Source organism: Podarcis melisellensis, assembly GCF_964234715.1.
Source record: "Podarcis melisellensis genome assembly, chromosome: Z".
In the NCBI taxonomy this organism is placed as follows: domain Eukaryota; kingdom Metazoa; phylum Chordata; class Lepidosauria; order Squamata; family Lacertidae; genus Podarcis; species Podarcis melisellensis.
The window spans coordinates 41,326,614-41,353,742 of NC_138547.1; the positions used below are offsets into that span (position 1 = coordinate 41,326,614).

General features: G+C 44.3%; 1 protein-coding gene across 2 annotated transcripts in view; it reads left to right on the forward strand.

The window, feature by feature from the left end:
- CD99L2 (CD99 molecule like 2) overlaps positions 1-26,470 on the forward strand; it is a 71,311-nt gene extending 44,841 nt beyond the window's left edge. Inside the window, exons 5-12 of one of the 2 annotated variants that reach the window (XM_081897673.1) lie at positions 1,238-1,315; positions 2,766-2,858; positions 4,651-4,686; positions 8,650-8,715; positions 14,867-14,902; positions 17,126-17,248; positions 21,680-21,745; positions 21,835-26,470. In XM_081897673.1, the coding sequence (XP_081753799.1) occupies positions 1,238-1,315; positions 2,766-2,858; positions 4,651-4,686; positions 8,650-8,715; positions 14,867-14,902; positions 17,126-17,248; positions 21,680-21,745; positions 21,835-21,902 (566 nt within the window). In that variant the 3' untranslated portion in view covers positions 21,903-26,470. The remainder of the gene's footprint in view (positions 1-1,237; positions 1,316-2,765; positions 2,859-4,650; positions 4,687-8,649; positions 8,716-14,866; positions 14,903-17,125; positions 17,249-21,679; positions 21,746-21,834) is intronic. The other variant, XM_081897674.1, reaches the window with a different exon arrangement.
- Positions 26,471-27,129: the final 659 nt, after the last annotated feature.

Here is a 27,129-nt window from a genome sequence, read left to right on the forward strand (position 1 = left end):
ATTTCGAATGTGTCACGACTTCAAAGGAACAATCAGGAGGTGATTGTTCCTTTGCTGGCCCCACACTTTGTTCCAGGAGTGCAAAGTGATTTCCACCGAAATAGCTGCTAAAAAAGAGGGGGGGGCCCTTCCCCTGGAGCAACAGCAGCACAGAGCTGTTTCAATGCCCTTTTTGCAAACAGCCCCATGCTGGTCTTTTGAGTCTCTTGTTCTCTGCACAAGGCTGTTTTGCAGAAGAGCTTTCAAGCCAACCCATGCTACTATTTGAAGTTCCAACTATTCAGGAGTGCAGCGTCACCTGACATTACAGTGATGTCAGGTGACTGATAGGTAGTTGGTGGCCTTGCTCACCTGCCAGATTTCTCCTGCTAGGGATCCAGGAGATAAGGATCTAGACCTGCAGCCAGAAAATGTTCCTCACCACTGATGTGTACTATGACCTAGCACATATGGACACAACAGGATCCTAGTGCTGTTGTTTTTTTGCTCATGGAAAGAGTTGTATGTGGGTGTTTTGTCCAATATTGCTTGTGGGGATGGGGGGAAGAGAGTTGGGTTGTATCTCCTAACTCCACCCTAGTTGTTGTGTCCCCTATTGGCTCTGCCCCCCTTGGCTGTACTTTATTAATAACAATGATATTTTATTAAGAGAATTTCATTTATGAAAAAGTAGAGTGAGGAAAGAAAGAGGGGGGTGAGAATGAAAAAAAAAATACTGCTAAATTGCCATACATTAATATACAGATGTGTATATTATAATTGTTAGTAACCTACCGGTAATATATTCTGTGTAAACTCATTCCAAATATCATGGTATTTATCCAAAGAGAGTTTGCAGCTATAAGCTGCCCATTCATGGGTTGCCACTGTCATGTTGTTGAGTCATTGATTAAGGGGAATCGTATCTCTATTCTTCCAGTTCATCAGTTATCAGTCTCTTGGCCACCATTAGGGTGTGTAGAATCCATTTCTGCTGTCCTGTTGTCAATTTCCATACAATGGGTATATATAGTTCAAGAGCAAATTCACCTCTTAAAATCTTAACCCTGCCCTCAATAGTGTTTTGTTTATACTGCCCCCTGGCTGTACTTGGTGGGGTGGGTGGGCAGTGAGAAGAGAGCAGCTCCCCTGGAAGAGGCTCCTCCTGTGGCTTAAATTGCTCCTTCCAATCTTTTCATTCTTTACCCAACTGCCACCACTTTCTGAGTCACCTTCCCTTGTGTTCCTCTGTCTTCAGATGATATCCACTGGAACGTGATGCATACCACCACCAAGCAGCCCAAAACTACCAAGGCTCCACCCAAGAAGGTCCCAGGTAAGGGACAACCTCTACAGAGCGCACAAGACACCCATGGCCCATGCCAGGAATGTGTCAAGGAACTTCTTACACTTTTTCTTCCTGGATAGTGTTATTTTCCCTAGGAAGTAAATCAAGTGTGTGATACTCCTGGGGCTATTCTGGCATACCATTCTACAAACAGGGCAACCATGGACGTCCTCATGCCCACCAGCTTTCATAAGTCTTGGCCAACATGATAGAGTACATCCAGGGACAAGGTTGTCCCAATGTTTCTCCTGCTCCCATCCTTACTGCTTTGGCCTCAAGTGGGAGGATGATGGGGCAGACAACGCTGTTAAGTGCAGGGCATGTCTTGCAATATACCCTGTTTCCCCGAAAATAAGACAGTGTTTTGTAGCAATTTTTGCTCCCAAAGATGCGCTGGGTCTTATTTTCAGGGGATGTCTTAATTTTCCATGAAGACGAATACGGTACACATTTATTGTCTAATTGTGAGTCAGCCAGACGCCGTCAGGGCAGAGCGAGCAGCAGGTGACAGCTTGTCCTGGCAGCGGCACGGGCTCTCTGAACAGCTGAACAGCTACGGCTGCGCTGCGGCCAATCACTGAGCTGCATGGTGGTGCCCGCCGCTACGGTCCAGAGGAGTGGGACGCCTTACGGTAGCTTCGGGGGCCTTATATTCCAGGGAGGCCTTATGTTCGGGGGAGACCTTATTATTGGGGAGGTCTTATTTTCGGGGGGATGCCTTATATTACAGCGAGAGGCAAAACTAGAAGTAGGTCTTACTTTCGGGGGATGCCTTAAAAGCTCTAAAGCATATAATAATCTAATACAAATTCAAACTGGGAAGGTTCGGTTACTTTGTTTTGTTTTCAAAAGCCAACCTAGAGGGAGGAAAAGTATAAATAGACCTATTCATTCATTCATTCATTCATTCATTCATTCATTCATTCAAAGACCTCTTCATATTTTCCTGCAATTTCAACTACTCGGTAATTCAGTTATGACCTGTTACCACTTTGCACAGAGGTTGCCCTGCACAGTGGATCAAGCTGCAGGGAAAAGCACATACTGTCTTTACCAGTTTGAATTTGTATTAGATTATTATATGCTTTAGAGCAGTGGTTCACAATTAGGTAATTACTGAGGACCCCCTGTTTTTCAAAAGCCAAGCCATGGACTCCCCTTATGGTAAATTCTGGTAACTCTTATTTACCTCTGCAAAGCAATTTTTTGAACAAAATGTGGGGTAGCCCCTAATAAGCAGATAATTTTGGCATACTAAAAAAAAGGCCATAAAAATCTGTGATACTACCATGTAAAAATGACAAAAATATAGTTGGGGGGATGGGGCCATAGACCTCCTGGGTGCGTTCTGTGGACCCCCAGCGGTTCCCTAATTGGTAACCACTGCTTTATAGAGCAACAGATACATTCAATAGGTAATCCATGTGCTATTTCCCAGCTAAAGATCCAATGGATTTCGTCTTATCTGATGATTTGGATGACCACAACCCTGGACAAGGTGGAGGAACGCCTAATGTAAATCCTGGTGGAGGTAAGTTGATAGATCAGTATTAGCTTTGTGCTTTACTTCTAAATTTTAGATGATTTGGCCAGCATTTTTCTCACAATGGTTGAGCACCCCAACCTCAATGGTGCTTAATATGCATCAAACTTTGACCCCAGATACCATAGAACTGGGTGGCTTGGAAGAGACCACATGGCTCGCGAGTGGCATTATAATAGGAATTGGGAACCCTTTACAGCCCCGGGGGCCACATGCCAGTGGAGTCTTGTGGAGGAAGGTCTTGAGTTGGCCCCTAACTTCCCATTGGTTCCCATAGTGCGAACCCCGTCAGCCACACAAAAAATGTCTACCAGACCAGGCTGCTTGCTGAACGTATCAATGTTAGCAACATATATCTTCTCCCTTCACTTTCCCAAAGAAACATTTTGTACAGTTTCCCTCCCTGGTCATCAGGAGATGGTTCTCCAGGAGGCCAGGTGAGGTGCTGTTCACAAGTCAAGCCTAGCCAACCCATGTAGGATGAGCGAGTTGACTTGGGTGAGCATCTGTGTGTCACCTTTCCCTCTGATGCAGCCAGGTGCAGTGGTTGTGGATGGGCCCAGCTTAAAGCGGGAGAGGTGACCCATGGCATTAGGGCCCAGAGAAGCTGGTGGAGGAGGCCCCACTTATTTCAAGCCCAGAAATCTTAGCACGTAGATTGGGTGAGTTGAAACAGAGGTCCCACTGAGTGAAGGAGATTCCCCTTGTCAGCCAAAACTGGGTTGGAAGAATCCACTTCCTTTAAGGCTGCGGTGCTCACATTTTGAGTCATCTGTGGGGCGTATAGGAAGGACTCTGTTCTCATGTTGATGTTACAGCGAACCAAACCTCTGATGCAGCCAAAGTCTTGGGGTGGCAAACAAAACAGGATACCTTCTCATGGCCAAAGCTTGACAGCTCAAAAGGCATACAGGAAGTCTGGATGACATGTTCAAGTCACGCTTGAGTCTGCCGTAGGAAGGGGTTGTTGTACTTCCCCATTGCACAAAGAAAGCCCTTAAAATAGCAATGGGAGAGGGACACAAACACACATTTTTGCCAAAAGGTAGGTCACTGTGACTTCACCTCTGGCTTTATGGCTGTGCTTATTGGTTCATGGGATTCACTGCATGAATCAACAGCACAGGCATAGTAGAGTGGATGAACAATAGTAATTTAAACAGAGGACCTGTAATAAAATCTTGCAGCGTGGGGTGTTGCTGTTCAGGGTTGCATTCCATTCCTCGTTCCCTGCCTCATCCCAGCAGTCAACATTCTGTGGCCTTAGAGCATGCTTAGTCCTAATGTGGGGCTAATTTGGGGTTCCCTCCCCTCCATAGGGTTTTTTCTAAAGGTTTTCTGGATTTTTGCAGGTGGTAGGGTTCCCCCAAATCTGCTGAGGACTCTCACTTGTGCACGGCTGGTGCTGTTTTAGCAACATAAGTGGTGGCATTTGCACCCTGAACATTGCATATAGAAGAAGTGGGCACGTTGATGCTTTGCTGTGAGAAACACGTGGCCCTCAGCTTTAAACCTCCTCTCCCCTTCATGTGACCTGTTTGACCAGATAAATTTCCTTATGGATCATTCATGTCTCCCTTGTTTGTCTCCCTCCACCCTATCCATATAGGTAACACTAGAGAAATAAACAGATGTGTTGGCAGAATGTTCATGTTATTGATACCAACTTGCACTCTTTTTTTCCTAAAACATGCGTAATTTGCTTTCATCGTGTTGCAAAACCTAAATCAACAGCTGCTATTTTCTGTGATCAGTTAATGAATAAAGAATCCTGTTCCAGGCTCGAAAGGTACAGGTGGAAGAGGTGGAAAACCTGGTAAGGAGTCTTGGATGGGCTCCCAGTTGCTACCTTTCCCCTTCCTGTCACAATCCTTTGTTTTCTGCCGTCCACTCCTTCTAAGCACGGGAAATCCATCCTGTTACTTATCTCTGGTTCTGTGCCATGCACTGGGGGCGAGGGGGGATTTTAAATGCTGAACGCCTCTACTAATTTTCCCTTTCAATTAGCATTCTCTAATTTTCATATTTATTATTGACTTGGTCAACTTCAGATCTTGTGAGATGGCCGTTTGCTGTTCCCTGCATTACTTTTTTCCAAAAATGGAACACTCTAAGAAAGGCTGCCATTACGAAATCGAAAACCGGATAGTGATCCATTTTGTACATCACAGCAAGCTGTAGCTAATAGTTTACCATCATGGTTCCTAGAGGGCACTTTCACTCCACCCCACAAGTAAGCAGAGGAAATGAGCCATGATCCCTAGCTTAGGTGTGCATCTGAGCCAGGCGCAATGGTCTGTTTTGCGGCAGCAACCCATCTTCAGTTACTACAGATTGTGGCTTCCAGGGAGCAAAACCAACTGTTGTACCTGGTTTGGATTTAACCTTAAGGCAAGAATTGTGGTTTGTATCTTCTGCCCACTAGTGGGAAGGAATGAAACAGATGGAGAAAGGCATAACCACAGTTTAAGGGAAGGTGTGGCCTAATATCACACTGCTGGAAAGCTTCAAGGAGGGATGGGGAACCTGTGACCCTCCAGTTGTTTGTGGACTACCTTGGCCATTGGCCGTGCCAGTTGGGTGTGACGCAGGGCAGAAGATCCCTCACCCCTGGTTCAGAGCAAGTTCCTTCCTGTATTTATGTGGAGAGAGCACACGGGGACGAGTGTCCAGGGAACACTTTTATTTGTTTTCCTGTTACCTAAAGCAGCACTTCCTCTTTTTCTTTTTTTTTTAAGCTGAGAGAGGTGCTTCCCGTCAGGGTTGTTGTGGGCCAGTTGCACTATTGACCTGTCAGCATCATTATAAGACAGGGACAGGGAACCTTTTCCTTGTGGGCCAAATGTGACCTATGATGTCTCTCCATTTGGCCTGCCAGGCCATTTTTAGAAAGCCATGCCCTACACCTGACATTATGGTGGGTAAAGGTGAGGTGTGAAAGGAACAAACAGGAATTCAGGTTGACTTTGAATTGTTCCTCTGCTTGAGCAAGGCAGACTCCCAACCACCCATCAACTGATGTGCAGTGAGAGCACAGCTTAATCAAGGAGGGTGGAGCAGTTCCCACTGAACGAAAATACCTCTCAGCAGGATAGGACTGATAGGAAAAGGGCTTTCAAACACCCCTGTGCAGTTCTTCAAATCTCCGAATTTCAGCGGTTTAAGGAGCAGCCTGGAGATGCTTACAAAGGGCTTACAAACACCCCTGAGCTGTGTTTTGAAGTCCTAACGATTGGAGCTTCAAAGCGCAGCATGATGTCAGGTGATTGACATATGGGTGACCCCATGCACCTGCAAAATTTGGCCTGCCAGAGTTTGGGGAAATTTAGATCTAGCTTGCTGGGCAGAAAAGGTTATCCACCCCTGTGATAAGGGCCTGTCTTTATATTCTCCAACCAGTGGGGCCTGGGAGAAGGATTTGCCATCTAGCTTTTCCAGTTCTCCTTTTTCTTTCCCAGCTCTCTCCTCTGCTTGCTCCCTTCTCCTCTCCACTGCTATCCAGCGTTGTGGGTTCCTTGCTTGCTTGCAGTATCACGTGGGAGAGTTTGGAAATTTGTACCTGATGTGCTTGGTCTTGAATTCTAAGCAAGCAATAACAAATTGATCTGTGTCTTAAGTTTTTGTGAGTTTTTTCTATACCAATTCATTTCTGAGGTTTCTAAGTGGCGTACATAAGACTTATAAAAGCATACAGCGGATAAAATCAATTAAAATGAATCATCTTGCATGTGGCTGATCAGAGCTGTTGTTATCCCAGCTGCCCATTGCCAAAGCATGGTGTGTATTTGTTTCCTTCTTAGCTACTGGAAAATTTCCTGCGCAACATTAATGCCGAAATGTTTGACTTTGGGTTTAGCTGGTTGCAAAGGAGGAGAAAGTCCTGGACTATACACACAGCTGTAGAAATCACTTTGATTCCCACCCCCAGCTGACTTTTAATGATATATTGACCTACATTGATATCTGCCATTACTTTGTCTTGTTTTAAATAGTTGTTCAGATTTTTAAAATTTGTTTTTATTATTGTTTTGTATTGTAAGCCACCTTGTTTGAGTACATGCCCTGAAAGGTGCACATAGGTCACATAGAATTGTAGAATGGGAAGGTGGCCTCAAAATACTTTAATATTAATAGAGAATAGGGTTCTGAAGTGATAAAATGCTCCAGGTGTTGGGAGGCAAATCAGAAGTTTTGAAACTCCCTTTTGTGAAAACACATATACAGGAAAAAACCAACCCCCTGAGAATAGAAAACTAGCGCAGATGAAACGAAAAAGGTTAGAAATCTACCCTATTGTCCTAGTGTTCTGTTTTCATTTGCAGCGAGTTTATATTGTGTGTGCACGCGTTCAGAATGTGTATCCCCCCTCACCTGTAGCCTGAAATGGTACATTCGGGTTGCCAAGTGAAAAAAGGAAAGAGCAGGACTTTTATCGTTGCGTTAAGCAGGGATTTCAGCAGCTGAAGCTCATCACGACAGGCGAAGAAGAGGACAGTGCTACTGCCCTTTAATGGAGGTGTGTTTCTACACATCTATTCAGAAGCTACACCTTCTGAAATTCCCCACCTACACAACACACCTATTAGGCACAGTGTTTCTCAGATTTGGGTCTCCAAGTCTCTGTTGCCAGACTACAAATTCCATCACTCCTGACCACTGATCCTGCAAGCTAGGGATGGTGGGAGTTGTGGTCCAACAACAGCTGGGAACCCAAGTTTGAGAAACACTGCATTAGAGGTAGAGGGGTCCTCTCTTCTTCACCTGCCCACACTAACCAGTCCTCCTAAAGGTCCCAGCATCATCATGTCTTGCAGGAGGACATCCATTAGTTCGTCCTGCACACTTAATTCAGTTTTATGAATTTAGCAAACCTCAGCAGATTGCTAAAACACAGAGTTTTCCATTTCTGGAAGTGTTTGGTTTGAATAGTCATGCTGTTGTAGAAGGATTCTTCCTGCCTTTAATTCCAATAGGGCAGGAGGGGGGAACTTGTGGACCTACAGATGTTGGTTGGACTGCAACTCCTATCATCCCTGATTGGTCATACTGGCTGGGGGGTGATCGGAGTTTGATTCCAACAGCACTTGGAGGTCTGCAGGTCCACCCCCCACTCTACTGTAGGGATACCGTAACACCTGTAGATGTTATTTTTTAAGAAACAATTGTTTTTAGTTTTGCCACATGTTTTGACTGCACTGGTCCCAAGAGCAGCGCACAGAAATGCACACTAAAATACTAAATCAGCAGTCTGTATAAAAACCCGAACAGTTCCGTCACAGGAAAACACACACCAAAAGTAACAACCAAATAAATAATCCAGCAAAACCACAAACAGACAGAATAATGGGAGTTGCACCAGTATCAAGCTGGCATATCTGTCTTGTGTGCACTAAAATGATGGCAGAAAATCTCTTGCCACAGAGTATGGGATTCCAGAGTGTTCTTTGCTACCCTTCTTCAAGGGCAGCCTCACATAGGACAAGTTAGAGTAGTCTAGAAGTCATTTGAGTATGCTCAGCCAATGGCAAGCGAGGGATGGGTCACTGACTCGGAGTTGCCCTTGTTGTTGTTGTTGTTTTGCTTCTTCTCACATCTTAAGTCCTTGTTTCCCAATCGGTACCTAACCAGCACCAGTCCAACTAAGAAATGCTTCTCTTCCTCCTGAATGCAGCACTTAAAGCCATCTTCCTTTTAACAAATAGGAAACAAATGTCTTTTTGAACCTAAAAACTATTTCATGGGCTAATACAAGCAATTCCATCCCCCTCCAACCTTTCAGGGTTTTCGGATGATGACTTGGCTGGAATTGTGGACGAGGGAGGCTACCAGCCAGATAAAAAGAAAGGTAAGTTCTCTTTTTGTTGCTTAGCTAAGAAAGGGGACACCAACAAAAAGGGACACAAAGTACATTTTTATATTGGGAGTCCAATTGCAAAGTTAATGCCTGTAGAGCAGGAATGGGGAAATCTGTGGCACTCCAGACTAAAACTCTCATGATCCCCGACAACTGCCCTTGTGTCAAAAGCGAGCCAGAAGTAAATCACACCCCGCTAGTTGGAGTTAACTCATGACACGGGTGGCGCTGTGGTCTAAACCACTGAGCCTCTTGGGCTTGCCGATCGGAAGGTCGGTGGTATGAATCCCTGCGAAGGGGTGAGCTCCCATTGTTCTGTCCCAGCTCCTGCCAACCTTGCAGTTCGAAAGCACGTCAAAAGTGCAAGTAGATAAATAGGTACCGCTGTGGTGGGAAGGTAAACGGCATTTCCATGCGCTGCTCTGGTTCGCCAGAAGCGGTTTAGTCATGATGGCCACATGACCCGGAAGCTGTACACCGGCTCCCTCAGCCAGTAAAGCGAGATGAGCGCAGCAAGCCCCAGAGTCGTCTGCGACTGGACTTAACTGTCAGGGGTCCTTTACCTCTGCCTTTTTATGCACCAATTTGGCAGAGTGTAAGGACGAATGAGCGCAGAGCTTGCCCCCAAGAAGCAGTTGCTTATACTGAAGTTCTCCCTGTCCCCACAGCTGCTAAGTCCCCTTCTCCCCAGGGTTTTTCCTAGGAATCTGAGACTGTCCTTTCATGTCTGCTTTTGCTTCTCCTGTTTCATGCCCCTTCTGGTTCTGGGAGACCAGGTGGGAGGAGAGCTTGTTGCAGCAGGAGGGGGAGACACCCATGACACTTCACCAGGCATACTCATCTCTCTCTCTTGGCCTCCTCCCCTGCTTCAGCTTCTGCCTCTGATTCTCTGCCACCGACTGTCCCATCTCATTGAGCCCTGTTACCTTTTCAGCATCTGACCCCTCCTCTTCCCAGTCGTCTCTCTCTTCTTGTGACTGCTCATCATTGTCCCACCACCAATCCCTGGGCTCTGAGCCTTCTTCCCTTAGGGGTCCACTAGCTGGTTCCTCCCACCATTCCTGTGCTTCCAACCAGTCCATGATACATTGCTGGCTAGTGCTGGTGGGAATCATAGTCCAGCAACATATCCAGGACCACAGGTCCCCCATCTGGTATAGGAAGCTGAGACCACTGGGTCCACCTTGCTCAATGCTGTTTACAGTCTGGCAATGGCTTTGCAGACTATGGACAGGAGCCTTTCATCTTGCTATGAGGACGGCAAGCATTGAATGAGTGGGCTTTGTATATGCATAGCTACACCCCTTCCCTGCTTAGAGATTAGGTATCCGACTGAAACAGTGGGCAGGAAATGACTTCTATAGCTTCCTTGATAGGTGGCCGGTCATTTGAATTTTCAGAAAAAACAGTGATGGGTTTCTTTGATTGCTCTTACCCATTTCCTGCTCTCCTAATTCAGATATATTTAGCATTTTAAAAGAAAAAGAAGTGAGGCAGCCACAGGCTGCAGCATTTGAAACCTCCACAGCAATTGGCTGTATGAACTCTGGCTTCAGTTGATTGAAGCCATTTCTCTCCAGCTGTAGACTCTGCTGCCAAAGGGGTTATGGAGAGTTTACAAGCATTCCAACGTTTCAGAGGCACAGGCCATTCCAAAGCATGAGAGCAGATGCGGACATCTGGAAATAGTAGGAAGGGGATTCAGCAGAGAAGTGTGTTTGTGGCGTAATTGAAACGTTGGTCAGCAGTTGCATGTGTGAAAGTTATATAGTATGTCCTAGTGGCGTGAATGAGGATAGCATTTGGACAAAGGGGTAATGGGCTTGTGTGGATAGTCACTTGTGTTGTGTCTTTAACACAGTGGTGGCTGGTGACCATTAGAGCTGGTAGGTTGGAAGGCAGGAAGCCCAAACAATAAAGGGAATGGAAGCCAACGAATTTGGCTAGTTTTGCCACCATCTACTTTGCAGAGTTCTGCAAGAGGAGGGGGCAGCTGACAGACAGTGGTTGCAAGTAATAAGGCAGTCAGAAACATAGGAAGCTCCTATTCCAGTATTCCATAGCTCAGTACTGTCTGCTCTGACTGACAGTGGCTCTTAGGGGTTTCAGACAGGAGGCATTCCCAGTCCTTAGACTTCCCAGGGATTGAAACTGGGTCCTTTTACATGCAAGTACCCAGCCACTGAATTGCAGCTGCTCCAGTTGGTGTGGGCTGGCCAAGGGCAGACTGGAGTTGGTGGGGCAGCATCCTGCTTGCCACAACGGACCAGCCTCCACCGATTAAACATATTTCCCCCCACAAGCTTCCATCTAATACTGATTTATCGCGTCGTCGCTTTCTATCTTGCAGACATTTGCATCGATGCAGATGACATTATTACTATAAGCTTACCCACTTCAAAAGGGGGGAAATAACTCTTCCTGGTTTTCCTACTGGACCCCTAGGGGTTACTTCAGTGCCCTAAATTGAAACCAGGGCTATGTGAGGAGCAATAGTAAACCCCTAGTTATGATTCTGTAGGAACACAATCTGTTCCTGCATCCGTCAAATTGGTGAGTCAGTTTCCCCAAAGATTTGTTGCGGTCAGAGATATTGTGTGCACTGTGTGTTAGTTTCTCCAACTTGATTACAAATGGGAAAAATATATAGCACAGATTCAAGTTACCAGTAAGGAGATTCTGACTAAACATAAGGAAGAGCTTTCTTGTGTTTAAGAGCTGTTTGGTGGTGGAACGAACTCGCATGAGAGGGGCTGGACTCTCCTTCCTTGGAGGGTTTTAAGAAGAGGTTGGATGGCCATATGCAATGTATGGTCTAGTTGAGATTCCTGCATTGTAAGGGATTGGACCAGATGACCCCCAGGTTCCCTTCCTACTTTACAATTCTATGATTCCATTCCCTGCCTATCATTTTGCACTTTGCTCTGGCAAGTGGATCTTCTTGTTCTAGTGAGGAAGGAAGGAGATAACCCAAGCCTGATGTTTTTCGTTCCCTGGTTTAGAATACAAGCAGTGACTGTTTTGCATGGGGGTTCCATTCCTGGCCCCTCTGCATGCCAGCGGAGGGTGCATAAGCCCACCCTGTTATGTCCTGCTCCTGTTCTGCCCTCTTCCAGGTCCAAAAGGAGCCGAGCGTTGGCGATTGCATGTCAGTTGGATGCGCCTAAAATGCTTTCCCAGCCCTGTTTCTGCAGGAGCTAGTGCTCTGGGCATGCCTCCTGCTAGGAATGAGTCTAGAGCAATGACCCATGAAAGGTGACAGCCTTTCTCAGGGCTCTCAGCTTATCTTCTCTAGGAACGATGGATTCACACCCAATGCAGAGATGCAGCGGAATCACCTGACCCTAGCAGAGCCTAATGGGGGGCTCCTCAGGAGGTGGCTACCTTCGGATCACAGGAACCTTTAAGCATTCACTTTAACTCCTTGCCTAATAATAATAATTTATTTATACCCTGCCCATCTGGCTGAGTTTCCCCCAGCCACTCTGGGCAGCTCCCAATCAAGTGTTAAAAACAATACAGCATTAAATATTAAAAGCTTGCCTAAACAGGGCCGCCTTCAGATGTCTTTTAAAAGTAGGATGATGTCTTATTTCCTTGACATCTGCTGGGAGGGCATTCCACAGGGCGGGTGCCACCACCGAGAAGGCCCTCTGCCTGGTTCCCTGTAACTTCACTTTTCACAGTGAGGGAAGCACCAGAAGGCCCTCGGCACCGGATCTCTGTGTTCAGGCTGAACAATGGGGTGAAGACACTCCTTCAGGTATATTGGGCTGAGGCCATTTAGAGGTCAGCACCAACCCTTTGAATTGTGCCTGGAAATGTACTGGGAGCCCATACAGATCTCTCAGGACCAGTGTTATGTGGTCCTGGCGGCCACTCCCAGTCACCAGTCTAGCTGCTGCATTCTGGATTAAATGAGACTTACCAACCCAAGGGAAGCACCTTTTGCAGTATTAAACTGCTGCTATCTATTAAGGTCCATGTGGATTCCAGCAGTTTTTGGACACATCAGATGATCTTCCACCCCCAAGTCTCAGTATCCTACAAAGCAGTCATTTTTTTCAGACCACCCCATCATTTTTTCCAAAGTAGGGTGGAGCAGGGAGGGGTGGGAGAGAGAAAGAGAGGGAAGAAAAATGCTGCCTATGCTGCAGAGTGCAGAAATTTGCAGACAAAGCCTCCAGTCTCTGCAAACCCCACCCACCTCTTGACTGCGCACAGCGCTAAATTTATAATCAATCTCATTTATTGCTCAATGCAGTGCTACCGAAGCAGCAGCTGGTTAATTAATATGAGGGCTACCAGTGTGTGTCTCTGTGTATGCGCAAGGATGCAGTTGCAGAGCAGTCGAGCCCTATTCACACAAGTTCCTTCGTCAACATTTTAGAAGATAATTAACGCTGCCCCAGGATTTCTACATTCTCTCCCCCACTTCTCAGAATTGGCTTTGGGAGGAGGGGTGTGAGAGGGAGGACATGATCCCCCCACCCCCAATTTGTCCTTGCTTTCAACTCCAAGATGTAGATCAGCCATCTCTTGACAGAATGATTTTCATGGAGGCAAACTCGGGGCAGGCATGACGTCAGGGCTGTAAAACGATGTGTGCATTAGAGGATGGCGGGGGGGGGGGGAAATCTCTGCACAACACCTGGTGGGGGTCTTAGCATTCTGTTTGTAGACCTTTCCTACTGTGCAGCTTTTCACATGTGTTTTTTTTCCTGTGAATATTGTTGCAAAAAAGCAGTTTGGAAAGCAGAAACAATTTGTTGGAAATAGCCCCGACAGAGCTATGTTGGCAACTAACCTGCACATTGATTGCATCCTGTCCGTAGTGCTGCTTTGGAGGTAGGCATGCCACCTGGAACGTTTTGTCCCATTTATTCAGCAGGGGGGCTGTCCCTCTGAACCAGAAGGTCAGATTTGAAGAGACTCTGTCCAGGGCAGGGGGAGTGTATAATACTTGGACCAACTGAAATGGCCCAACCCAATAGAAATAGGCTAACATTTTATCTGCACAGTTGAAACAGGCCAAGAAAAGCTGGATTCTATGCTGCCTTTTGTTGCATAATAATTGTTTTGAATAATTTATTGGACAGTTTGGCATCATCAGCCTGGTTCTGCGAGTCACAGGAGGAGTCCTCCACCCATAGCCACTAGAATCCTTACTCAGTCATCCTATGGGCTGCCATTGGCAATACGCTTTCGAGAGTATCATTTCATCAATGACCACTAGAAACATGTTGGCTTCTTTCTTAACAAAGGCTGGATTCTGCATCTCAGCTGTTCCCCAACCTGGTGTTCTGCCCAATGTTTTGGACTCCAGTCCCCATCATCTTTGCCCATTTGTTTTGGTGGCTGGTGCTGATGGGAGTTGTAGTCCAAAGCACAGGGTTGGGGAAAGCTTTCATAGAATCATAGAATCATAGAGTTGGAAGAGACCACAAGGGCCATCGAGTCCAACCCCCTGCCAAGCAGTGTAACTGTGTTACACTGGACGCTCAGGTTGCAAATGTAATCCATGCGGGATGCACGTTTGCAACCTGCAGCATTCGCAAACTGCAGTGTCGCGTTTGCGCATGCGCGGGTTGCAATTTGGCACTTCTGCACATGCGCGATTTAGCGCTTCTTTCGGCAGTCTGTAACTCGAACAAACACAACCTGAAACATCTGTAACCCAAGGTATGACTGTACTCTCCTTCAGCACACCTGAAGAACCACAGCAGAAGTATAACCTTGAGTATAAAAGGCAACTTTACATGTTTAAAATTGACCTTATGCTAGGTTATGAATGAAGGCAGATACTTTTGCCCCAAACAGCCACTGTCTCTAGCTGGAAGGGAAAACTTTTCCCCATCTCTGCACACTAACTGGACTGAATGGCACTGTACTACATCTCTTTCCATTCCCCCCACCTCTGACTCAAATAGGAAATGTACCTGCTCTGAAAAATTGCTCAATGCATTGTACAAAGTATGGTAATCATGTCTCTGCCTCTCTTAGCCTCAGCTTTCTGGCTCCTATCTGTAAAATGGGGATAATGATCCTGACATTTCTTCCAGAGTGGTTGTTAATGAGACAATACATGAAGTGCTTCAAACATTTACAATTGTGTTAAGTAAATACCTATTGTTATTTCCAGGTGGAAGTTCAGGAAGTGGCGGCAGTGACAATGACGGTAAGGACAATTCTGGAAATTGCAACTCCATCTCTGCTTCACACAGATCCCTTTCTGTGTCCTGTATCTAAGCTGAACTGCAGGTGCCTGAGTTGACTACTTGCACCTCCCCGCTCCCCAAATAGCTTGACTCTAACATCCATGGTACACATGGAGGCACACATGGAGAGGCCCCTGAACCATGCAATATAGTATCGCAAGTTTTGTGATTACCCCTTTGAGAACATGGGGAGTAAAAAAGAACACGGGGAGTAAAATGAGCCACATAATATATAAATGTGTTGGAAATAGTTGGGCAAGAGTTTTCAAAGTGTGATGTCGGGTAATATCAATTATTGCCCTTTTCACATTTCTTTTCAAGAGGGTCCCTACCATTGGGCTATACCTGTTTGAATTGACCCCTTGAAATCAGTGGGCATTGTCCATGGATTTCAGTGGGTCTACTCTTGAGTATAGCTGACATTAGATATCACACATAGTTTTTAAGTAAAGTCAAATTTCAGCCTTGCCAAAGGCCCTTTGCAAACAGGCACTGTTACCGGAAACTCAGGGGAGGGGAACCTTTTCGTCCCCTTAGACAAGATCCTTATCAGGATCTGATAAGGGTGGGGGAGGCTTTACGATCAGAGCAAGATTGAGGACTTAAAAGGGGAGAGGCAATCCTCTCCCCCCCCCCCTTAAAGATTGGCACTTGTGTGTTTCTGCACAAGCTGCTTCAAACAGTGCACAAGAAGTGTGTGAGCTGCTTCAAATAGCACTTTTGAGAAGCACTTGAAAGTAGCTGCCAAGGTCCCATTTTCAGCTGAAATGGGACCTTAAAGCACTTCTCAAAAGCACTTTTGAATCATCTCCTCCTTCATTTAAAGGACAAGGGGGCAGATGCTTCAAACAGCACTTCTGAGAAGCTATTTAAAAGAGCCCGTGTGATCTTGCTTCAGCTGAAACCGGACTGCAGGCTGTTTTAAAGTGCTTCTTAAAAACATACTTTTGATGCTGCTGCTCTTTCTCAGCTGATCTGCAGAGATTAAATCCTGCTGCTTTGGCTGTGCGATCCTGTTCTCTGATAGGAATAGAGGACCCAGCCGATCCAGGATTTAACACCAGTGACACAGCTGGTGGTTGGGTGTGGTTTGGAGAAAATGATTTTGTGGTCCAAACTGGACCACCTGATGGTCCGAAATAAACCTGCAAGCTAGAAGTTGCCCATCCCTGCTCAAGGCGGAAGCTCAATTCACCTAAAGGTAGGAGCTCCTCAATGCTGAATCAAGCACAGAAATTCCCATCTCTTTTTGGTAGATATTTGTTCTCGCTAAATTCATTGTACTTCTTCTTTACCCTAGTTTACTGTTGCATCTGAACTGGCAAGCTATGATTTATACTCCATACCTGAACTGCAGATGAGTTTGAGGTTCATTTGTAAATCCCAGTTTGGAGGACAAGCTGCTGTGTCTGATTAGGCAAGTTGCCACTTTTGATTGCTCCTCCAACCAGGATTACAAACCAGCTTCAAAATTTTAGTGCAAGATCATTCTATGGTATTCAAGCACAAACAATAACTTCCTAATTCAGACATCAACTGTGGTTTTCTGTAAAGACGAAGTAACTTGTTGAATCAGAGGGGAAAACATAAATAAAAAAGGTTCATTCACACAATGTCAAACTTTAATACAGAATTGGATGTGAAGCAGACCTTTGTGATACCTAGCAAACAAATCAACATAGCAATAGGTTGACAATTACAAGTATATTAACAAGCATAAATGCATGAAGGACCTGTATTAAATGTATATTAAACAGGCTCAGCCCAGTATAACTGAAGGAGTGTCTCCACCCCCATCGTTCAACCCGGACACTGAGGTCCAGCGCTGAGGGTCTTCTGGCGGCTCCCTTACTGTGAGAAGTGAATCTATAGGGAACCAGGGAGAGGGCCTTCCCGGTGGTGGCGCCCGCCCTCTGGAACACCCTCCTATCAAATGACAAGGAAATAAAAAACTATCTGTCTTTTAGAAGACCTCTGAAGGCAGCCCTGTTTAGGGGAGTTTTTAATGACTGATGTTTTAATGTTCTTTTAAGATTTTGTTGGAAGCTGCCCAGAGTGGCTGGGGAAACCCAGCCAGATGAGCAGGGTATAAATAATGAACTGGTTGTTGTTGTTGTTGTTGTTGTATGTTTTATTCCTTGACACATTTTTGCACTGGTTTGTTTTCTGCTGGCCTTTTGCAGGTGCCTTAGTAGTAGAGACGGGAACAATTGCTGGCATTGTCAGTGGCCTTGCCATGGCCCTGATTGGTGCTGTGAGCAGCTACATCTCCTACCAGCAAAAGAAGTTCTGCTTCAGCATACAACGTAAGTGACTCTTCCTGCCCCTGCAAGGCCTGTCTGCAAGTTGGAGTAAAGCCCCAAATGTGTGTTAAGGATTTGTGAAGGGGTCGAGAACCAGCCTTCTCATCCACTGTAGGGTCTTGAACCTTGTTCACAAAAAGTGCCCAGCAAAGGAACATCATTGCATTGCCAATATAGGAAGTGGGGTGTGTTCAAAAATTGGCTCTCTCTTGAACTTCTGTCCTGGCAGTGAAGAAGGCTTGCACAACTTCCAACCTGCCAGGTCCGATTCAGCCTATTGGGGTGCTTAAGGACATTAAGAACAGGAAAGGCTAACCAGGCATAATATATAGCTTGCACATTATTATTATTATTATTATTATTATTATTATTATTATTATTATTATTAAATTAATTTTTCATTTCATTTCCATACCACTTTATATTTTTAAGAAAAATCTCAAGGCGGTTTACAGCATATTAAACATCAATAAAACAACCCAGAATCAAACATTTTGGAAGAATGTCAAATATTATACATTCAAAGCAACATAATTAACAGTAAACGAAAATAGTATCTTAAAGATTTCAAAATAAAACATTGCAAAGGAGGTCAGCTACAGAATACATATTTGATGCAAACAAAGTTAACAACAACAAAAATCTTAAACATTTCAGAAAAACGAAAACCATTGCTAAATGAAATCAAGTATAAAATGCACGTTTAAAACAGCATAATTAACAAGAGAATGAAATATTATCGTAAGTATGACACGGCTGTTTGGCAGGCACGAAAAGATGGGGCAAAAGATTCCAGTAGTTAGGGTTTGCTGTCAGGCATAGTGATGTCCCTCGGGTTTCACCTGGTGCCTCTTTAGTAGAGCTGGTGAGTCTGAGCCCCGCCCTCTAGGCCAGGTGGAAAGGGCGTTGCAGGAAGCAGCCTTCAGCACCCACAGCCATGGTGGGGCCCATGGAAGGTTGTCTTAGGCCTGGCCATAATTTCATGCATATCCCAAAGAGCTGCTGCCGAAAAACATAGGGAGAGCCCCACTGGATCAGGGCAGTGTCCCAGCAAAGTCCAGCGTCCTGTACTCACAGTGACCAACCAGATGCTCCAATGGGAAGCCCCCAAAGCATGACGTAAGTGTGTGTGTGTGTGTGTGTGTGTTTGTGCGCGCATGCGCTCCCCAGTAACTGGCATGCAGAGGCTACTGCCTCTGACAGTGTGCATTGTGTAGACTGTGGGGTAATACTAATCTAGGGTTTCCAAGGGCTTTTATTAATAATAGTGAGAATCTCTCATTTTAAAATCAAATTCCTAGTGCATCTCCCTCTGCTAGCTGCAGGGATAGGAACCACACTCAGCCTCCTGCAATGAAATTGCTATTTTCACAGGAGTCTCTAAAACAAACAGGTGTGTGCCTGAGTAAATTAAGCCAGCAGGAAAGTCAAGAGGAATGTGATAAAATGAACCCCTCCTTTACTTGTGTTGTTTCTTTGCCCTATCAGTGATATTTTTGAAGAACAAAAAACTCTTTGCTTGCGCTCTGTCTCTCACACACACATGCTCTCTCTTTCTCTCTCTCTCTGGAAAAAAGCTTCAATAAAGGCAGCACTGAGAGAAGGCAAAACCCTAGAAAGACGGCAGGAAATAAAAGTTAATTATAAAGGAGGCTTAATTTAAGCCATCAGACATGGCGTGCTGGGATAATGTCATGCCTTAGATGCATTGCAATGCACAGCGGAGGCTGGCGCGTCAGCCACTGAAGTGACTTTTTATTGACGAACATAAAACTGCATTTGGTGCTATCATAGACACATGGCAAGAGGGAGAGGTCTGTACAGGAGCCACAGGGCTGCAGCACATGGAGACACTCCCAGGCAGATTCATACGTGATGCTGAGCTGCCCTTTTGCACTTCTGAATGACCAATGCAAACAGCCATTTACATAAACATGGCAGGAGGAGACAATTTGCACGAGTGCAGTAGGCATCTCCCTAAAGAAGCACACTTAATGGGGCACTCATCACACCAGCAGCCTCCCATGAACATATACTTACACTGAGTCACTGATCTATCTAGCTCAGCATTGTTCACACTGACAGGCAGCAAGACGTCAACCAGGGGACATTCTCAGCCCTGGAGGTCCCTGGAGATGCCAGGGCTTGAACCTGAGACCTTCTCGTGCAAAGCAGATGCTCTACCACTCAGCTAAAGCCATTCCCCTTTAGCTGAGTGGTAGGGTTGTGGGGTTCATGGTCAGTTTGTCCAATGACACCCTTTGTGCTATCCAATTAAAGTCACTTGAATGCTGCTTTCTGCTTGCCCTTGGTTGTAGAAGGCCTCTTCTTCCCTTTGTCTTTGTACAGAAACAAAGGAACTTTGTACAGAGTGGGGAGAGCTCATTTATTTCAGACCAAACTGTTGAACATGCGTTGAAATTGCATCCTCTTTTTTGGCCCAGTGAATAAAGATTGAACTGGGGGTGTGGCCAGCCAGAACTCTTCGGCCCATGTTCAATGTACACATGGATATGAAAAGCAGGAACGGCACTAGAGCAAAAGATATCCAGGCTCATTTTTAGCTTCCTTAGGTTGGCCCACCAATAGCAGGATGGGGTCCCTGCACCTTTTAAATAGGTGTGTCAAAGGGGGAATTTTTGGCAGGTGTAGCTTGCATGCACTTCAGAAGAATTTGTTAATACAGATGACTTGTCCAAAAAATGGAATGGCCATAGCTTAGTAGCAAAACTCTTCTTTACATGCAGAAGGCCCCAGGTTCAATCTCCATGGAGGGCTGTGAATGTCCCCCGTCTGAAACCCTGGAGAGCCACTGCCAGTCAGTGCAGGCAACACTGAGCTAGGTGGACTTGGAATTGGGCAGCCTCCTTTGCTTCAATAAATGCCTTCAATGTGGCAGCTGTAAATACCAACAAAAAACCAAAAACAAATAAAGGAACACCATCATAGTTCTCTGAACGATTTGAACAATGCTTGTGCTGAACACCATCAGTATACCAAGTGGGTAAAGCGGGAAACAGACAATACGTGTTATATAACATATTGAGAGTAACCATCAAGGCGACATCTGGAATCCCTTTTTAAAAAGGGACTATTAAGAACAGATTGATAAAATGAATAATTGCCACACTTTGGCCCAAAATCTATATCTATGAGATGCTTAAAAGCGTGATAGTTCTTGATTGAAGTAGCCAGGTGTGCTCAAATGTGTAAAGGTGATCCCCTACACTTGAAATACAACACAGGAGCCACAAGCCACAGGCAAGTTTATCATGCAAGGCTAGTGCAACAGCTCAGGCAGACTGAAAAATTCCTAGACCGTTATGTAAGAGAAACATTAAAACTGGCTAAGTTCAAACTTCCCAAAGCAGCTTTAAAAACCCTGTGATGTCATTTTAAAACAGGTATAGGCAAACTTGGCCCTCCAGATGTTTTGGGACTACAATTCCCATCATCCCTGACCACTGGTCCTGTTAGCTAGGGATGATGGGAGTTGTAGGCCCAAAAACATCTGGAGGGCCGAGTTTGCCTATGCCTGCTTTAAAACATTTTTTTTAAAAAAAACAAATATTAGTGTAAACAGCTAAGCTTAGCAATAAAAGTACAAAACCTTTCCCTTACTGTAGTCGCCAGCTGAAAATCCTACATATCAAAAGGTGTCTTTAAGAGTTTTAGTTTGCACTTGTGACTCGACTACTAAAGTGAGTGGGGCTTCTTTTTCTGTGCTGCCTGCAGAACCTGCTAAGGACAATCGCCTGTTAAAAATAACAATTGCTGTTTTTTGTCTCCAAAGGGAGAGCAGGCATATGGAAGCAGTGTAGAAAGAAAGAAAGAAAGAAAGAAAGAAAGAAAGAAAGAAAGAAAGAAAGAAAGAAAGAAAGAAAGAACAGTTGGCCATGCTGGCTGTGACTGATGGAAGTAGAAGCAAAATCTAGGTGGTTACAGGTTATTTACCCCTGCTCAAGGAGCAAACATTTGCGTTTTTCACTGCTTGTAATATAGTCACTTTATTGGGCAGGCTTGATTATTTTGAGTACACCTGGAGATTTTAGTCAATAACTTGAAATATATGTGGATTAATCTGGGTCAAAGTGCATTAAACACACAAGCAACCATTGCATCATGTGTCTGCTGGGTCTGCTTTTCAGTATATATGTGGCATTCTGCAGGTGCCAGTTTATACCATTGCTGCTGCTGCAAGCTCCCAGCTGGGTCAGGTGCCCACAGCCCTGTGTTGGTGCACATACACACAAACACACACACACGTATGTAAGAGTCATCCTCTCATTGCCATAATTGCTGTGCCTGAATGGAGTACCCATTGTAACCCATTGCAATGACACTCCTTCTCAAGGCATGAACCCTTTATTCCTAAACACCATTGCAAATGATGGTCTTTCAGTGCCAATGTTTTTCATCTGTCGTTGCTTTCAGAGGGTCTTAATGCAGAGTACGTGAAAGGAGAAAACATGGAAGCGGTGGTGACTGAAGAACCACAAGGTAAAATACTGTTTTCAGGCTCAAAGGAGGCAAACAATTTTGTTGAAGACTAATTCACACTGACTTAACTTTCGCTCTTTCCTTCCCAGTTAAATATTCTGTCCTTGAGCCACAGACTGCAGAGCCACCTCCGCCGCAAGAAAACGCAAAAGTCTGAATCCCAGACTTGGTCTGGAGAAGAATCAATGGCAACACACACACACGCTTCTCACATGCTTGTAATTTAGCTTTTTACAAACATTTGATTTGGATCCAAAGCTATTTAAATGTGCGTTCTTCTGATTATGACAGGCTTCTTATTGTGGTAGCTGGTATTCTGGTTTTTTTCTTTTCTTCGTGAAGAGTTGTAGGTTTACATTCACATGGTCATGTAGGAGTTTTGTCAGGTTGAATTCAAGAACAAAAGGGTGCTTCAAATTGGTGTTTCACATTAGAGGTAGGGATTTTCATGAAGGGTGGGGGGGGGAGAAGCAGCTGAGTTAGTGACTACAGGTGTGAGAACAAATGAAGTGCCTGTAAATTAACAGTCCAAAGCAAACCATTTAAAAAACCTTTATGAAATGACTTTCAGCCAAATTCCGGCTGTCAGCCATAAGCATGTAGCTTCCACTGATAACAGTGGAAGTTACATGAATGTTGGAGGGTGGAGTTTAGTCCTTTAAGTAGCTACACCTCAAGATATACAAGTGCCTGTGGGGTAGGTCTTCATTTGACAGAGGACAGCAGGTGAATATTACCCCATACAACTGGGCTTCTCTACAAACATCCTGAATTTTTTTGCTACCAGAACCCTATGCAGCTAGTTGTTGTGGATGCAATGTTTCCTATTTAAAAATCCAGGGACATTTCAGGAGGTCAGAATTTGAACCTATACCCAAGCCCTTCCGCTGGCAAAGAAAAGCAAGATTCCCCTTCCCTGTTCAGTCCCATAGACTTGGGCCGACAACGTGGGTTTTTTGCTCTATTTTACTCCAGATTTAGAACATGCTTGCATTTCCAGGACTGCAAGTCTGCTTGCTGCACTGGGCAATCACGAAGGTTGCAGTCGCACAATCTCTTGTGCAATGACAGAGGATATTGCAGTTCAACTGTTAGCTTGCTCCTCTTCGTTTTGTCAGCCTCTAATTCCTGGGTTGGCTAAAATCCAGGAACAGAACCTACGGGCTTTCAGCTAGGAAATTAAACCACAAAATGTGATGCAACCATGGATCAAGAGCTCAGTTAGTTTCCCAGTGATCTTGTAGGCCACTGGGTTGTAACCAAGGCTATTCCTATGCGAAGCAGACCCACTGAAGTTAATGGAGATTATTACGTTAGGTCCATTAATTTAAATGGGTCTTCTTGGAGTAGAACTAAGGCTGGATGCAACCTACTGACTCCAACCTCTGCCTTGATGCAGGAAGTCTAGAGTGAGAGCTCCCATAACAGTTGGCTGTTCATCCTCTGCTTGAAAACCTCCAACTTAGTTGCACTTTGGGCTCTGACCTTCTAATTGAGATCTCGTAACGAGATACCAAGGATGACCTGAGAGCCCTTTGGTGCAAAGCATGCACTCTTAACTACTGAGCTCTGAAGTAATCTAGATAAAAAATCTGGCCCATGTTGGTGATTTTTAACAGTCCCACTTTTCACTATTGTAGCAAGGTGTATACTTCCGTATGATTATGAATTATCATGATGTTAGCGAGTCATTAAGAAGGGAGTACTGTTTCTTTTTTAAAAAAATGCACACATCTGTATCATAAGGTGGTGAAAAAGAACTATTGTGGATAAAAGATCCATTTAGCTTTTGACTGTTTACAAACTTAATTTTTACTGATATATTTTTAAAGGGAATCTGGAAACATTAGCACCCTGCTCTAGCAAGGGAGATCTGCAGGTGGAAGTAGCGGGGGATGCTGCTATGCATCTGGACTCTACTGACATGGCTGGATAAATCTCTTAATGGAAATGGAACCACCAGTTGTTATGACCCATGATTAAAGCTGGCTTGGGTCTTAGGGGTATAGCTAGGATGAAATTTTGCCCTGAGATCCTCACCTCACCTCACACATGACCTCTTTGAGGCAGGTGCCACTGATTTCAGTGGAACATGCCTCCACGAAATGGTGCTTAAAACTGTAGCTTAGACGTTTGATGACAAATGTGCAAATTCCTTCTGCTCTGTTTTTGTTTCACCACTTGCATTTCAAGAGCCCTACAGTAGCTTTAAAGAAATTCACACCTTTTGAATGTATTTAGCTTCTATGACAAAGCTACGATAAGCTCTTTTACTCCTGTTGGCTTCAATGGGACTAAAGCAGGGCAATACATCTAAGAAGGAATGCAGCTTACTTGCTTATTGAAGGGTGCTTCATACACTGGTCACCAGAATGGAAGCCACAGAAAGTTGCTTCTGCCTGGAAGCCTGCTGTGCCATAGACGGTCTTCACTCAAGTAGGTGAAACCACGTGAAAAGGAGCGTTCAGTCTGGTGGAGTACTGTCATGGAAACAGTTTGGGGGGCTTCTACGTTTTGAGGTTACCCTTAAGTACTGTAGAGTAGGTTTTTTAGGAAGGCTGTGGTTTGCAATTTTTGCAGAGCACAAATTAGTCAGATACTAACAATACCACACAGCTGAATTGACATAATGGTAATTTCCAACTACTATAGCATATCTCTTTTTTAATTTTTTTAGTCAAGTACATAAAAGATTAGAGTAGGATGAAGTAGTGCATCTTTAGATAAATAGCGGGGAAATAATAAGTGTAACTATGATGCTAGTACTTGCACTAGGAGTCATTTTCTCAGATAAATGAATATAATTCCTTATTTCTTCTTGCCAATGATGGGAAATGTTTCTGTAGATGTAAATTGTCGATTTTGTTGTATTTCTATTACTGCACTGTCCAGCCACTGATCTGAATTTTGAAAAACAGTGCATCTGAGTGTTGAAAATAACCCACTAACCACTTAGTCATTTGAAATGTGTATGTATTGCAGATTTCTTTTGTGTGTGTGTAAAAAACAAAAAACTCACAATACTTCCAATAAGTAAGATATCGGGCTTTCAGGATAAGACAGTAGGTTAACCTTTAAGCTACTTCCTTCCCCAAAGCCTTTTTATATGAATTTGGTAAATGGTTATGCCTTAATGTAAATTTTAGGTAGAATATAAAAATCAAAACTATAGAAATGCACATCAAACAGGAGACACCTGTTTAAAATGTTATAGCACTATAATTCAGCATTAGGCATACAGGGCAATTATCACTATTACTATTGCCTGTAGAACCACTTTAAAATGTAGTTGAACGTATCCCCAAAGAAATCTGCTTTGTCGGATAATGGGGACTGACTGCATTCTCCACTCAAAAGTACACAAGCAGCTCTGTTCTCTGGTTCTTTGTGCTAGATCAGCAACTGAAGTCCCCTTTGCTAAGCCTGGCCCCAAGAGCTACCTGCCCACTCCCCACCCTCAGTCACTCAGCCAGGGATGAAAGTGGCAGCTACAGTAATGAGACCTGTCAGGTGGCCACTAATCTCCTCCTACAGCAGTGTTTCAGAAAAGCTAACTGCTGATCAGAGTTCTGCTTACACTATTACTATTAATAGAACGTGAAACAACCATTGATCTATTTAGCTCAGCCCAGTCTGCTCTGACTGGCAGTGGGTCTCCAAAACCTTAGGAGGCTGAGACAAACAGAGAGGGAAGGAGCGCTTTTCCAGGCCTAATATCTGAAATCCTTTTAAATAGATGCCAGGGATTGAACCCAAGACATTCTGCATGCAAAGCATGTGCTCTACCATTGAACTATGACCTCTCCCCATGGGGACCTTCTTTCCATTGTCTGTACACAACCATCAATATGTTTGGCTTTTCCTGGCTGATTTCTCTGTAGCAGTGCCAACTTTGTAGTACTACACCTCCAGAAGGGATCCATTTCTGTTTTTCTACTCTTGTGTTTTTATGTTCATAATTAAAACTATCTGTGCACTGAAAAGCCACATAAATAAGCTCAGCCAGATGTTCCAGAATAGGTCAAGTGACATGCATTAAAGTCTTCCATCAGGCCAAAGATATATATATAAAAGACCCCTTTCTGTGCCCTAAATTTATACACAACACACATTCTTGCAAGTAAAGAGAAGATGCCTAATTAGAGAATGGGAAAGTGGTTTCCTGTATTTTTCAGAATTATGAGAATATTGGCAGGGATCTAGCCACATTAACTCACTTAAGTGTTGGCTTGGCTCTTTTCTTTCTTAACTTGTGTCTTTCTTGGCAAAGTGTTTTAAGGCCACAGCGTCAGCTGTCACTGTCTCATGCAACTAACAGCAAATGGCCCTGTTTACTATACATTATCATTGTCAATAGATTGTTTGCTGTTGTGTGAATTGAGGTTCATCCGAGAGAAAAGTGCATAACTTTACAAACATAGAAGGAAACAAAAGCAAATAGATGAACTTGGCGAAAGGGAGGGGAGGGGGAAGAGAACCCAGACAGCAGATTAAGAGAGTAGATTGTGTCCAAAAGATGCCAAGCGTTTATTTAAGCAATACATACAATTCTTTAGCTAATACAGAAATGATCTGTCCCAGATGAAAATTGTGCATTATGCTGTCAAAAGGCGGACTCATTTTGCTAAAGTGCATATAAGAATTACAGGGGAGGGAAATCCGAACTTGATTGCTGAACTACAAACTGGAAAACAATAAAAAAATTAAAGACTTGTACAACAACAATGTGCCTGTGTGTGTGCTCTGTGAGCGTGCATTTGCAGCGCAAGGCCAGCAAGCTCTTTTCCAAAATGAAAAAGGAGGGGGAAATTTCAGGCAACTTGAATCTTTTTAAACAATAGCTGGGGAATTGTAAAGCATATACCTGTCTCTGCAACCATCAAGTCAGATTTCCAATGCAGCAATGCCTACTTTCAAATGAGACACACAAATGATCTTTTTCTACCCTTTTCCATTGAGTGAAAAGGATTGTTTCCTTTTGGTTGGTTTTTAAAATTAAAGCTCTGGTTGCTACCCTGCCTACTCTAGAGGAGACCAAAGGCAGGCTTAACATGAAACAATCTGGCAGTCAGTATCTAAAAGCAACATTGCAAAGCCATGACATGCACTATGTGGGACTTCATGACATTTTTCTTTGAGCAGCAGATGTCCTTGACACATCACAAGTTTCTTTTGAAACTTCCCACATGGCAAAGTGGGGCGGCACTTCGAGGAAACAAAAAGTCTAGAAGGGACTAGTTGCGGTTTTCTACACTTAATCCCAAATATTTAAAGCCTGTTTTATTTTCTAAACTAGAAAAATATAACCAACAATGTATGCCCCCACACTCAGTGTATCTAGCAATTAATGCTAGGCTTTATAATTTTAAGTGAAAATCTTCAAC